The sequence below is a fragment of the Fusarium phalaenopsidis genome (genome assembly GCF_050370095.1).
Source record: "Fusarium phalaenopsidis strain FUZ10S chromosome Unknown contig_32332, whole genome shotgun sequence".
Lineage (NCBI taxonomy): Eukaryota > Fungi > Ascomycota > Sordariomycetes > Hypocreales > Nectriaceae > Fusarium > Fusarium phalaenopsidis.
Genome location: NW_028145391.1, coordinates 322,040 through 334,189, shown reverse-complemented (window position 1 = coordinate 334,189; position 12,150 = coordinate 322,040). Strand labels below are relative to the sequence as shown.

The following is a 12,150-nucleotide window of genomic DNA, read 5'->3' as shown; positions in this document are numbered from 1 at the left end:
GATGCAAGGGAGCTCCTCCTCCAGTTAGAAACGGCCTCTTCATCCAGGGGTAGCAGCACCCCCGCGGGACTACCGTCTGGGGGAAATCCGGGGTTGAGTGAGACAGGGTCCAAGTACTGCTGATGTATCCCGACTGTATCGTGGCTACCTGTGTATCTGCCTCTCTGCTTCTCCAAATACCATTTAGTGACCTCTTGCGAAACCTAGATAATCTCACTCAAACGCCTCGCATACGCATCCATGACGCCATGAAATTTCCCGCCTTTCACCTCCTTTAAAGAGCAACTGCCCCAACCCCTCAACAGTTCGGCTCTCTCCCTGATCTGCGGGGTCGAAAGCTCACAAACACGCAAAGTCTCAACCTCAATTGAACAGCTCCAGCATCATGTCCGCCCTCGGAAGCCGCGTCGCTCGCTCTGTGGTCACTCTTCGACCTCTCCCCGCAGTTCAACGCGGTCTCCGCACATCGAGGGCTGTTCGTCAGGAAGACCCGCACCCTTACGAGGCGAAGGAGCCAAAGCCGAGGGGTGACCAGTAAGTCTGGGCCTTGATCCATCGAAGAATTCATCGGCTAATTGATCTTCCCAGGAACAAGTTGCTTGCCCTTGGTGCTGTTGCCGTTGGAGTCGGATTCTGGTGGTTCTACCGAGGAGGCAAGCCAGCACCCGCGACCGAATCGTCAGGCGAAAAGGCTGCGAGCAAGTAGAGGCGATAAATTCCTGCGAGACTCTGCGACTCGATGATTGCATATCACGTACACGATCGAAGCATTGAGAAAGCGACAGCAACATGGAAAAGTAGTCTATTTACTCATAGTCCCGAAAAGAGGGCTCGATAGCTTGCGAAATTGAACTCGGCTGTTCCGACAGAGTCCTTTGTGCTGTTGAATTATGTCTTGGTGATAGGGGAGCTGTATCGAGTCCTGGTGTGCTGCTGTACTTGTGTGGATGGGATCACTGAACACCACGACACATGGCCGTAAAAGCGCTCATCTCGCCGATTTCAGCTTCGTTAGGCATCCATGTCGAAAGAAACAGGCCACCAGCGCTGAGTGCTTGAGAATTTGCAGATATTGTGTTATGCTAACCAGATGATATTGATAGAAATACCAGTCACCCCTTGGAAGGGCATATCCTGAGGAATATTACAGCGGATTCAAACCATCAGACCATCAGAAACAACTATACTGACTGAAAAACCCCTACTCCAGTACATCAGTGATTTCAAATCTCCCCCGTTGTTCAGTAGCTACATCCATGGCAAGCGCCGTGCCTCTGAAGAACAGGGAGCAATAAAGGGCCATTATAACTCTCCTCGTACAATCTTGCACCTTAAGAGTTTCCACGTCAGTTATCAATATTTGAATTACTAGTTTCATCGCTCAACCAATGAACAAGGGTCATGTGTGTATTGTCAGGAGATCGACTGCTTGGTTTGATATCCAATTACCATTCATCACTTCGGCCCATTTCTTGTATATTTTTATTATGTCATCACTCCGAAATACGCTCGATGGCTAAAACACTCAGTGTTTATTTAGGCAGCCCCCTGTTATGGTCGAAGTCGCGGTCCGTCTGTTCCAGGCCAACCTTGACTTTGTTGATCACCTCTGCGAAAGAAGGATGCCTCTGAGTCGAAGCACACAAAGCACGGCCCTTAGATCCTACAACCTGCAACCCTCCGCCGTCCGGTTTCTTCGTCTAACCGGCTGTACTGTGTTTTCGATGTCACCCAGCGCCAGCATCAGAGGATTGAGACCTTAATTCCTCCTACCCATGCGTATCAATCGCGGCCACTGCCTAAAATCGAGTCCCTGTCACTTCCTTGGAGTTGCACTTGGTTTTGTATTATCACCTTATTAACTAAAAATTTGATTAATTTGATTTAGAATCAATTAATCCCCTACCAAGACTCCTTCAGCTATTCGCTGGGCATGGTCAGCCAGCTTGATCAGAAGAAGTTCAGGAGTCTCTTCACTGCTCTCAAGAACGAGACTTTGAGGCTCCCTAACCAACCATCCTAACTTTGCTAAAGAATAGCAAGGCATAATATACTTACCAATATCCAGGCACGCGCACAATCAACCAAGGCCTCCATGGGTGTCAGGCTGTAGAGCCCTCCCACCTTGCAGCACAGCCTGATGGCCAGCACATCAAGGCAAACCAGGCTCGGAAAATCCGAAGTTCTGCAAGTGCCTTGCAATCAACCAGTTTAGGATGTCTGAACGATGTCAGCCCAGGCTCATACAATCTCTTCTCCGTATTCAATGCCTGCCCTGCGACATGTCAGAATGTTTTCGAAACCAACTACTCCTTCAACACACATTGATAAAACATGGTTCGTATTCAGTTGTAGACACTCCAATGTTATCCAATTTTCTTGCGGCCATGTAAACCTCGCCATGCAATGCTACCACAAGCTGCATACATGGCTCCAATGCTTTTCAGCTCTGGACTGCTGCGGCCAGTTGATGACTCCTTCAGGCCAGGCTTTCCCCAGTGACATATGCTTTTTTGAAAATGCAGCCAGTCAGAATGATATATGTCATTGGTTCGGTTCTCTGGTTGGGTGGCCGCAGGTTGAAAATCCATGGCTGAGCTCAGCCGACAGGCAGTGAGGTTCGCCGGCCTCCCCAGCCACCTTCGACAACTTACCGCCGATCGACTTCTTAAACATGTTTTGAATCCGCTGAATAGGAATCCATGGCAGTTTCTACGGCAACAAAGCGTTCTTTGACACACAGTGGTGTCGGTGTTCAACACTTTTGGGAGCTTCCAAGACTGCCTCTTCCGTTACTTCATAGTAGTATTATGACTTTGGCAACATTCATATGATTATTAACTATCACTCTTCATTAAAGGTTATCAGAGACTCTGAGTTTGTATGCGGGTGGTGAATGGTACTCAAGTTGCAGTGATATAAGAAGACGACCATGGACAATGGACAGGCTCACCCGTCAAGGCAACGCGGCAGCTGCAGCCGCCAACGTAACAACACAGACAATAAACAAATCAAAATAAACTGAGCCTTGATTCTCTCGTCACTCACCTAGGTTCCTTTTCCCAACAGACATCCGAGCCTCACACGAGCCGAGCATACTGGTCAATCGCCATGGTCGTTCATCCAAGCCCCCGGGGCATCCTCTCAGGCATCTTCAGCTGGACAGTGCCCTACCAAGCTCCTGTGGTTGTGTCAAAAGTCCCAATTGCCTATTCGTAGCCTGATTTTAACTGCGCCCTTGCAGATATTGTAGGCGCTTAAAAGGATCAGAGCCTGCTTCAACCGGTGATAAAAGCGTCAAAAGGATGAATATTTCTTCTCTCTCTTTTAAAGACAGAAACTCCACCATCAAATCTTTTACCTCTTGGAAGCAACTAAAACAATGTTGTTCCCTCTCGTCCTCGGCCTGCTCCCCGTCGTCCACGGTGTTGTTCACAACGCTACATACGACGAATACCCCAACTGCGCCATTACATGCCTCTCCTACAACGGAACCGAATTCCCAAACAAATTTGCCAACAATTGCGACTACACGAGTGGTGAATGTTGCACGAGTCCGTACAAAGCCATCATCGCGGCGACATGGGAGTGTGTTTGGTCACATTGCGGGAAGGAAGAGACTTTGGAGGCCTTTGGGATATTTATCGACTTTTGCGAAGATATGTGGCATCCACTACGAAAGGAGGACATACCTACGGGGTATGAGTCTGTCGTAGATGGTGCCGACGATGAGGAGGGCGAAGACAAAGACAAGGATGACGATGATGAGTTATAACAACAAAACCTCTCATGGTCTTGATAACTAATATTCTCAAGACAATTTCGCTGGCACAGGCCTATCGAAAGCCCAGGTTATCGGCATCGCGGTCGGAGCAGGCGTAACTGCAACAGTAACAGCTATTGGTCTTGTGCTCGAGTGCTGCTTTGAAGAGCTGTGGAATAGCTGTCTAGGGCGTAGCCGCTATTGATACGCTTGTGGCTAGGGGAAACAAGGCCCAACTCCTTTCAATTATTGAACACAAAATTTGTGTCAAATGTGCTTAGAGATATCATAATACCGTATATACTATAGATCTATCTTATTTACTATTTCATCAATCTATTATTACTTATTACCCACCTTTAGAGGACAAGGTGATGCTCTTGCGTTGTCCCCCAGCTTCTCCCCCAGAGTGTAGGGTAGGCACAGTACCCCTATTTACACGTGCAGAAGGCCCCTCCTCCCTTTGGCAACTAATTTAGTTGAGATTTCCCTTTTGGTGACCGCCTTTATTTCTCCAGGGTGTCCCCTCCTCCCCTCATCCCGCGCCAACACCAACAAAACAAAAACAGGCCAGCAACAGCTCTTCAATCTTTTCGCAAGATTGTTGATTTTCCTTCCTCACGAGCTCCTGACCTCCTCCTCAAACCTACGACATCATGTCTCTCCACGTTCCTCTGGCGCATCGCCCCAAGGATCAGGGCGCCACCAAGGCCGTCATCTTGGTATAGCTTCACCTCCTGACTCTCCAACCTCAACAAATAAGCTAACGTTCTACAGGTCGGCGGTCCCTCCCGAGGCACGCGCTTCCGTCCCCTCTCCCTCGACGTCCCCAAGCCCCTCTTCGAGGTCGCCGGCCACCCCATCATCTGGCACTGCCTCTCGTCCGTCGCGCGCGTCCCCAACAAGCAGATCCAGGAGGTCTACATCATCGGCTACTACGACGAGTCCGTCTTCCGCGACTTTATCAAGGACTCTGCAAAGGAGTTTCCCGCCATTACTATCAAGTACCTCCGCGAGTACGAGGCTCTTGGTACCGCTGGTGGTCTGTACCACTTCCGAGATGCCATCCTCAAGGGCCGTCCCGAGAGGCTGTTTGTCCTCAATGCCGACGTGTGCTGCTCGTTCCCTCTCGATGAGATGCTCAAGCTCTTCAACGACAAGGACGCCGAGGCTGTTATCCTCGGTACCCGCGTGAGCGACGAGGCTGCCACAAACTTTGGCTGCATCGTCTCCGACGCCCACACCCGCCGTGTTCTTCACTACGTCGAGAAGCCCGAGTCGCGCATCAGCAATCTCATCAACTGCGGCGTGTACCTCTTCTCCACCGAGGCCATCTTCCCCTCGATCCGCTCCGCCATCAAGCGCCGTCTCGACCGCCCCGCCCGTCTGGTGTCGTACCCCTCGTCCGACAACCTCGAGAACAGCTTCATCCTCCCCGACGACGACGACGAGGATGAGGAGAAGAAGAGCGAGGTCATCCGTCTCGAGCAGGATATTCTCAGTGACATGGCCGACAACAAGCAGTTCTTTGTCTACGAGACAAAGGATTTCTGGCGCCAGATCAAGACGGCCGGCTCAGCTGTCCCCGCCAACGCCCTCTACCTCCAAAAGGCCGCCCAGTCTGAGCTGAGCGACGAGCTCGCCCCTCCCAGCGCGCACATCGTGCCCCCCGTCTTCATCCATCCTACCGCCGATGTCCACCCTACCGCCAAGCTCGGTCCCAACGTGAGCATCGGACCCCGAGTCCACATCGGCGCCGGCGCGCGTGTCAAGGAGAGCATTGTCCTCGAGGACTCTGAGATCAAGCACGACGCCTGCGTTCTGTACTCCATTATTGGCTGGGGTAGCCGCGTTGGCGCCTGGGCTCGTGTCGAGGGTACCCCTACCCCCGTTGGCAGCCACTCGACGAGTATCATCAAGAACGGTGTCAAGGTCCAGAGTATCACCATCCTGGGCAAGGACTGTGGCGTTGGCGATGAGGTTCGCGTTCAGAACTGTGTCTGCCTGCCGTACAAGGAGCTTAAGAGGGTACGCCACCTACAACATGATGATTATGAACCAATGCTAACAGATAACAGGATGTCGCTAATGAAGTTATCATGTAAGCCCCGTACTGCCTGTACACCCATCACATTAGACACATGCAGAAACGTTGTCCCTTTTGACAATGGACGCATGGTAAAAGCCTAGGATGCTATCTGCTTTGCTTGTTGAAGCTGCAGCACAGCACGTAATGGAGGAGGTATATAGCCAGGACCAGCACAGCACATGAAAGCAGACAAGGTGTTTCAGTTCAGTTGGCGCACAGTAAAAGCGGCACATGATAGATCAAGTGAGTATACCAGAAAAAGCAACATGGGCGTGTATTCCGTCCAAGTCCTCTCCATCAGGAGTCGTCTTCATTGAGAGTCGTGCTACACACTATTCCTCCTCTTCTCATGCCGTCTAAGAGTCGTGCTATACACTATTCCTCTCCTCACGCCCTCCAAGATCCAAAGTCTCCATCTAGGGGTATTCATCCGTATCATGCCCCTCTCCAGGGGCGACGTCTTGTATCCTTTTGCTTACTCCCCCTGCCTTGCCCCAAACGGTCAAGCGCCCAACACGCCAGCCAACCCCCCCCTCTTGTCCCGGCTGTATGAGGTAAAATAGCTCTATCTATCCGAGAAATGTACCAATGAGATCCAGGCTATATATAGGTACTGTAATGTAGTGCTACAAGGCTGCGTATCATTCGTGTCTTCGTTTGAGTTCGTGATGTGACTTTCCGAGCGAGACTGATTTCTCACTTGAAGTCAAATAGTCAAATTCGCTATCAAGTGGTAATGGAGATCACTCCTCTCTCTTGATGTTGAGACGACTCGGCGTTCTGGGCAGCATTGGGCTGCTGGGTCTACTGGTGGTCAAGCCAAGGGGACCCTCAAAGTCCAGTGGATTGACGCTCAGCCTGTTTGCCGCCATGTTGCGAGGCGTCTGGTAGGGTTCAATGGCCGCCTTCTCAAAGGTGTGGATCTGGATTGGTGGAGGGCGACGAATGACCCGGTCCGAGGCGTTGTATATCCAGGTAGAGAGGAGAACAAGGGAAGTGCCGATAATGAACTATACCGGATATCAGTACCGACGATGGCGCCACCATTCCAGCTGAGAACTTACCGTTAGAGACACTTCAAAGTGGAACACCAAGACGCTAATCAAGAAACTAATGACAATGCTGATGCTTGTCGCAAAGTTCTTGACAATGTTGTCGGCATCGCGAATCACCACGCTCGCTAGTATACCGCCTGCAGCTTGGAGGAAGACGGCAGTCCAGACGACCCAGTTGTAGCCCTCGAAGAAGCCATGCTCGCTGATGCCCTCTCCGTCTTGCCAAATGACACCACCCAGTCCAGCAGCGAAGATCGAGTAGAAGCTCAGCTGCACATTTCGGATCCAGACACTAGCTTGCGTTGGGCTCTCTTTCAGGAGCTTCTCGAAGTAGACACCCGTCAAGCCAGACACAGTGGCAGCCACAAGAACAGAAGTAAGCCCGACCGAGTAGTTCATGAGGGGATCAAGAGGAGGCAGGTCATTGTCGATGCCCTGGTAGGTCGCAGATCTCTTGGCCAGTTTTCCAGAACCATCGCTAGGGACGTGACCGAGTTCGTGGAGCGAGCGGGGAAAGAAGTGGTCCGTCATGTGGCGCAGAGGGACGTAGGAGGGGCTAGACGAGGAGCTGCCTTGCGGGAGGGAGACGACCGAGACACCAAGGGTGAGGATGATGAGGGCGAACCAGCGCTTAGGGCCGAGGTGTCGACGGAGAAGGACGACGCTGAAGAGGGCTGTGATGAGGATCTGGCACTCTGTCAATTCACTGTTCTGACGGCGCATTGCGAAGCACGACGACGAACCTTGAGCTGGTAAAGCACCTGGAAGTGGACGGCATCCAAGTTTCCCACAGCCACGTACTGCAGCAGGTTCTGAAGGGTATAGAACGCGGCCGTTAGGGCAAGCTTCCAACCATCGCCCGCAAAGACCGAGTTATAGATTTGTTCAAACAGGACGGTGGCTGGTGTCGTGGGAGCCAAGGTTTTGGAGGTGTCGTAGATGGCTAGCGAGAGGGACACGGCGAGCTTGATGATCTCGTTGAGGAAGACGGCGGTCGAGGTAAAGTAGCGGTGGTCGCCGGTCGGAGGCATCATGCGGGAGTAGTGCATGATCTGTAAGTCGTTAGCACCGGCTTGTACAGCTGTAGAGCTTGATCGCATACCAAGATGAGGGCAGAATTTTGAAAGGTCAGCTATAACAGGAGTCAGCGCAAAAGAATCCCACATGCCAGAAGCTGGCAGAGCTTGATCATACCGTTGTAAGCGACCATTGCTTCTTGGTGAGCCCCAGGAAGGTGCCCTGGTTCGCAGCTGGAGCTTTAGGGAACTGGAGGATCGCCATGGTTCAAGCTTAATAGAATCCCAAGGGAACGCAACGCGATGCTGTAGAAAGAAGAAAAAAGAGGTGTATCTCCTCGGCGACCTTGGGTTTAAAGGAGTGAAATGCGCCTGAAACCGCGACGAGCCAACTTGCGACGGTAGTTGCCGAAGGTGCAATGCGACACAGCAACAACGAAAGCGGCTTTCTGTGACTTTGCTTGCTGGGTCGATGGATGTAGACCGTCCTCTTCGCGCCCCTCGAATAATTGCGTCGCTCAATTGACGTCAATAGCTGTAGCTCCTCTTCCTTCGGAGACTTGGTCGAGGCCCCTCCGCGATCGCAAGCGCGTGCCGTGCTGCCAAGGCTCGGGAGCCAAGATTTCGAGGGGTTCGGTCGTCTCTCGGCGTCGTTCGCGTGTCCGTGCTCAAAGGGTTTTTCGCACTCTCGAAAAAGATGTCGGAAATCAAGCTGTACCGAGTTTAACTAGAAATAAAGAGAAGAGAGGAGAGGAGAGAAAAAAGGAAAATCGAAGCAAGGGAGAAAGAAGGAAGGAGAGGGAAAAGAGGCGGGGAGGAGGATCCTCAAAAAAGGAAGCCTGCATAGGACAAGAGACACACCCTGGGGGAGTGAAACAAGAGTCTAGAACAAGAAGAAGAAAAAATGCCAAGAAAGAAAAAGTACAAGCATGGAAAGTGTACCGAACCAACCAAGTCCTTTTCCCCTGTCATTCAATGAGCAAAAAAGGGGAGATGGGCAGAAGTACGGTAAGGCAGGCTGAGGAGGGCAGGAACGCATGTGGTGTGCCCTTTCCCATCTTTCCCCACTATTTTTTGGTGGCGGGGGGGGACTGGGCCTGACAGGGCAGGACAGGGGCACAGCTGCTTCCTTCCATTGCTTCTTGTTTCTTCAGCACAATGAAGCTTTTCATGGAGCTTGTCAACGATTGGATGACCCCTTTTTTTACTCTAACAGCTTTCTATTATTCACTTCCTCCTTTTTAAATGTCTAATTATGCTTTTCTTTAATTGAACAATTAAAAAAATGGTTGCATACAACCCAACCAAGCACCTTAAACCAACCCCTGTCACAATTCCCAAAAGTGCCCCTGACCCCTTATCCACCAGGATGCACCCCATGTCTTTTCTTCTCCGGCCGGGTCAGGAACTAAAGAAAAAAGCTTTACCTAGGTCCTCGTGTCTCTAAACCGGCGTGCTAAGAAACTCGTATTAAACATGAGAAACAGCAGCCATTGTTGGAGCTTCATCTCGTCGTCTAGACAAAACTGGAACCCCGTCAAGCGGTGGGAGTCAAAGCAAGGCTTAGCTACCTTACCCCTGTTCCCACTATTGAGCGGGGAAATAGCTCGAGAACGAAGAGGGCATCAGGGTGTGTCCATGCTTTCACGAGTGACCTTACAACACAACATGTGAACCCGTGTCGGTGTGGGCTGGGCTGAGCTGGGCTGAGCCGATGGATACGTGCGCACGAGCATCCATGGTCTGGAACTGGGTGAGATCTCTTTCCAGCCTGATAGTCCGCTCAGTTAACGTGAGATGTATCTCTCGTCAAGGCTAGACACTCCGCTCCCACATCAATATACAACACATCTCCACCCATTAGCTTAGCTTCACCACCTCCTCACGCCAAACCAACCTGGAAACCCAGCACATGTCCAAATATATTTTCCTTCTCCGCACTTTTTCATCAAACTCATCTCCTCGGCTTCACAAGCATCTTCCCCCCCTCCCCCGGGTCCGATCCCGTCTCCGGCGCCGATCCTCATCCCCAACCCCACAAACCTCCACTTTCAACTCTTGGGTCGAGGCCGAGTTTCCGCTAAACAAACTGGCTCATTGTTTCGTGCGTCATTGATTTGATACAAATACGCGGGGATAAATCTATTGTTACGAGCTCTGCTTTTTAATAAATCACCTTTCCTTGATACACTAGTCATGGCGTAATCCGTTTCTGTCAACTTCCCTCTTGTCCAACGTTTACCTCAACGTCATGCCTGGTGACGTAGAACGCGCATGGCTTTGACGCGACCCAGCCACGTAGTCACCGTTTTTGACGTCAACCATGCCTTCAAGATGCAAGATCCGTAACGGCAATCAATCCAGTCTTTTAGTGACACAAACTGCGGCTTAGTACAGACGCGCCGTTGCACGGGACTGGACTAACTTGATGTGCCCTGGGTCATCTTCAACGTCTTAGCTTCAAGATATATGATCTTGTGATATGATCCAGTGACAAAATACCCGAGATACCGCATGATACTGTACCATCCATCACTCACCGCTCACTCAGAACCATCCTACTCAAAAGCATCCTCAAAGTCAAAGGTAATAAACCTCTATTTGTGCCTTCTCGGCCTGCGAGACAATGTACTCAGCTGTTGCTAGACATATCACTCCTTGATCCCCAATCGTCCATCCAGCTTGTGCAATAGCTCGCATCTGTTTCTCTCACCCAAATAATCTCTCTTCAAATCGTCACCTCAATGCATATGAGTAGTCCATACCGTAGACGAGCCACCAGGTTTCCCTCATCAAGCACTGTCGTGCGACCTGACTTCAGTCCAGGCTTCTCTGCCTGCTGCATCAAGTCTTGAATAATCACTTCCCAATCGGCAAGCAGTGCCGTCTTTGCCTCCATAGGATCGTAGCTCCAGACCATCCAGCTGACCGAGTCAATGTTGGCGTTGGCGCTACTCTCGGGATACGGAGTCGCTTGGGCCGGGCTTGGTCCATGTCCAATGTGATTGCGAAAGTTCCAGACACTCTGCTTGGGCAGCATCAAGCTAGCGCTTAGGGAACCAAGTGAAACATCGCCAACTTGGTGATGCCCCAAGTTGCTGTCACTGCCGAGATGGTCAACAAAGGCGATGTGATTCTCACTGCGGAAGAATGCCAAAGATCCAATCTCAAACGTTGGGTAAAGGTTGCTTCCAGAGATTTCAGTCATCCAAGAAGCAAAGCACACACTGAAAGAGGAAGCGCCCTCATCGACTTCGCCATTCCGTGACGCTTCAGAGTCTGGGTTGTTTTTGTGGCCGAGACGGTCCTTCTAGGCGATCCGCATCTTTAGTCCACTCTTGTCCTCATCCTCTAGAAGGTCGTCAATGTCGTCATCCGAATCACAAGGTCGCATCGCTGGGTCCGACTTATTACCCAGAAGACACGACATGTCGGCATCTTCGTGCAGGAGATCCGGGTATTTGTCGACAAATGACTTGATCCGAGGGGAGATATCTCGCAGGTTGGTGCGTTGGAAGATGGCCGGGTTGAATCCGTAGGCGATGCCGTTGTCTCGCATGAAGCGGAAAACGTCAAAGGGGATGTCCTGGGTCAATTGGGCCTGGAAATCGCCATAAGTTAATTATTCCGAGTCCATAAACCAGAAATACCACTTACGCCAGGCTCAATTCTCCAGAACCAGTCGTAGTCACGAAGACGTCTCTCTTTGGCAAACGGGGCCGAGTTCCAGCGATTCATCTGGCGGATGTTGGCAATCGGCTTTCGTGTCTCGGCGCCGTTTTCGATGTTGTTCTCCTGCGAGTTCGGAACCTGAGATGGATCAGTCCATCCGGGAATGACCCAGTTCTCGTTGGGGATGACTTCGTAGATGCAGGTGGCATTGGTAGCATTGGACGTGAGTTCCTTGAAGTCGTCACTGAGCATTTCGGTGCTGAAGAAGATCCACTGGTACTGGTATCGGTTGTTGAACTTTTCTTCGAGTTGCTGCATGGTGAAGAGCATCGCGTCGAGGTCGTAGTCGTGGGCGAGGGTTACCAAGGCGGCCCGCGGAGCCCCCTCAGCAGACGGAGGCGAGGAACCGCCACGTACAGGCGATGTGAACTGAACAAGGACCATGACCCATGCCCACAACACGGCCGACAGATGAAGCTTCGCCATGTTGAAGACCGATTCGTTGTTCAGGCGGTTTGTTCGAGTTCAAGTGATGAGAGGGGTAGGCGTACGGTC

The 12,150-nt window shown here is 51.3% G+C and overlaps 4 protein-coding genes across 4 annotated transcripts; 2 read left to right on the top strand and 2 right to left on the bottom strand.

Moving 5' to 3' along the window:
- Positions 1-385: 385 nt before the first annotated feature.
- LRP88_13124 (uncharacterized protein) lies at positions 386-706 on the top strand (the record flags this gene model as incomplete). The annotated part of the gene is made up of 2 exons (XM_083249503.1): positions 386-534; positions 589-706. The coding sequence occupies 2 exons, from the start codon at positions 386-388 to the stop codon at positions 704-706; spliced, it is 267 nt and encodes an 88-aa protein (XP_083093837.1).
- Positions 707-4,419: 3,713 nt separating this feature from the next.
- LRP88_13123 (mannose-1-phosphate guanylyltransferase) lies at positions 4,420-5,868 on the top strand (the record flags this gene model as incomplete). Its single annotated transcript, XM_083249502.1, has 3 exons — positions 4,420-4,485; positions 4,541-5,791; positions 5,842-5,868. 3 exons carry the CDS (start codon positions 4,420-4,422, stop codon positions 5,866-5,868), a joined length of 1,344 nt encoding a protein of 447 aa, XP_083093836.1.
- Positions 5,869-6,595: 727 nt separating this feature from the next.
- LRP88_13122 (nucleotide-sugar transporter-domain-containing protein) lies at positions 6,596-8,188 on the bottom strand (the record flags this gene model as incomplete). The annotated part of the gene is made up of 5 exons (XM_083249501.1): positions 6,596-6,862; positions 6,917-7,594; positions 7,651-7,959; positions 8,010-8,039; positions 8,102-8,188. The coding sequence occupies 5 exons, from the start codon at positions 8,186-8,188 to the stop codon at positions 6,596-6,598; spliced, it is 1,371 nt and encodes a 456-aa protein (XP_083093835.1).
- A 2,463-nt stretch (positions 8,189-10,651) lies between these two features.
- Positions 10,652-12,081, bottom strand: LRP88_13121 (nucleotide-diphospho-sugar transferase; the record flags this gene model as incomplete). Its single annotated transcript, XM_083249500.1, has 3 exons — positions 10,652-11,202; positions 11,260-11,524; positions 11,581-12,081. 3 exons carry the CDS (start codon positions 12,079-12,081, stop codon positions 10,652-10,654), a joined length of 1,317 nt encoding a protein of 438 aa, XP_083093834.1.
- Between the last annotated feature and the right edge of the window lie 69 nt (positions 12,082-12,150).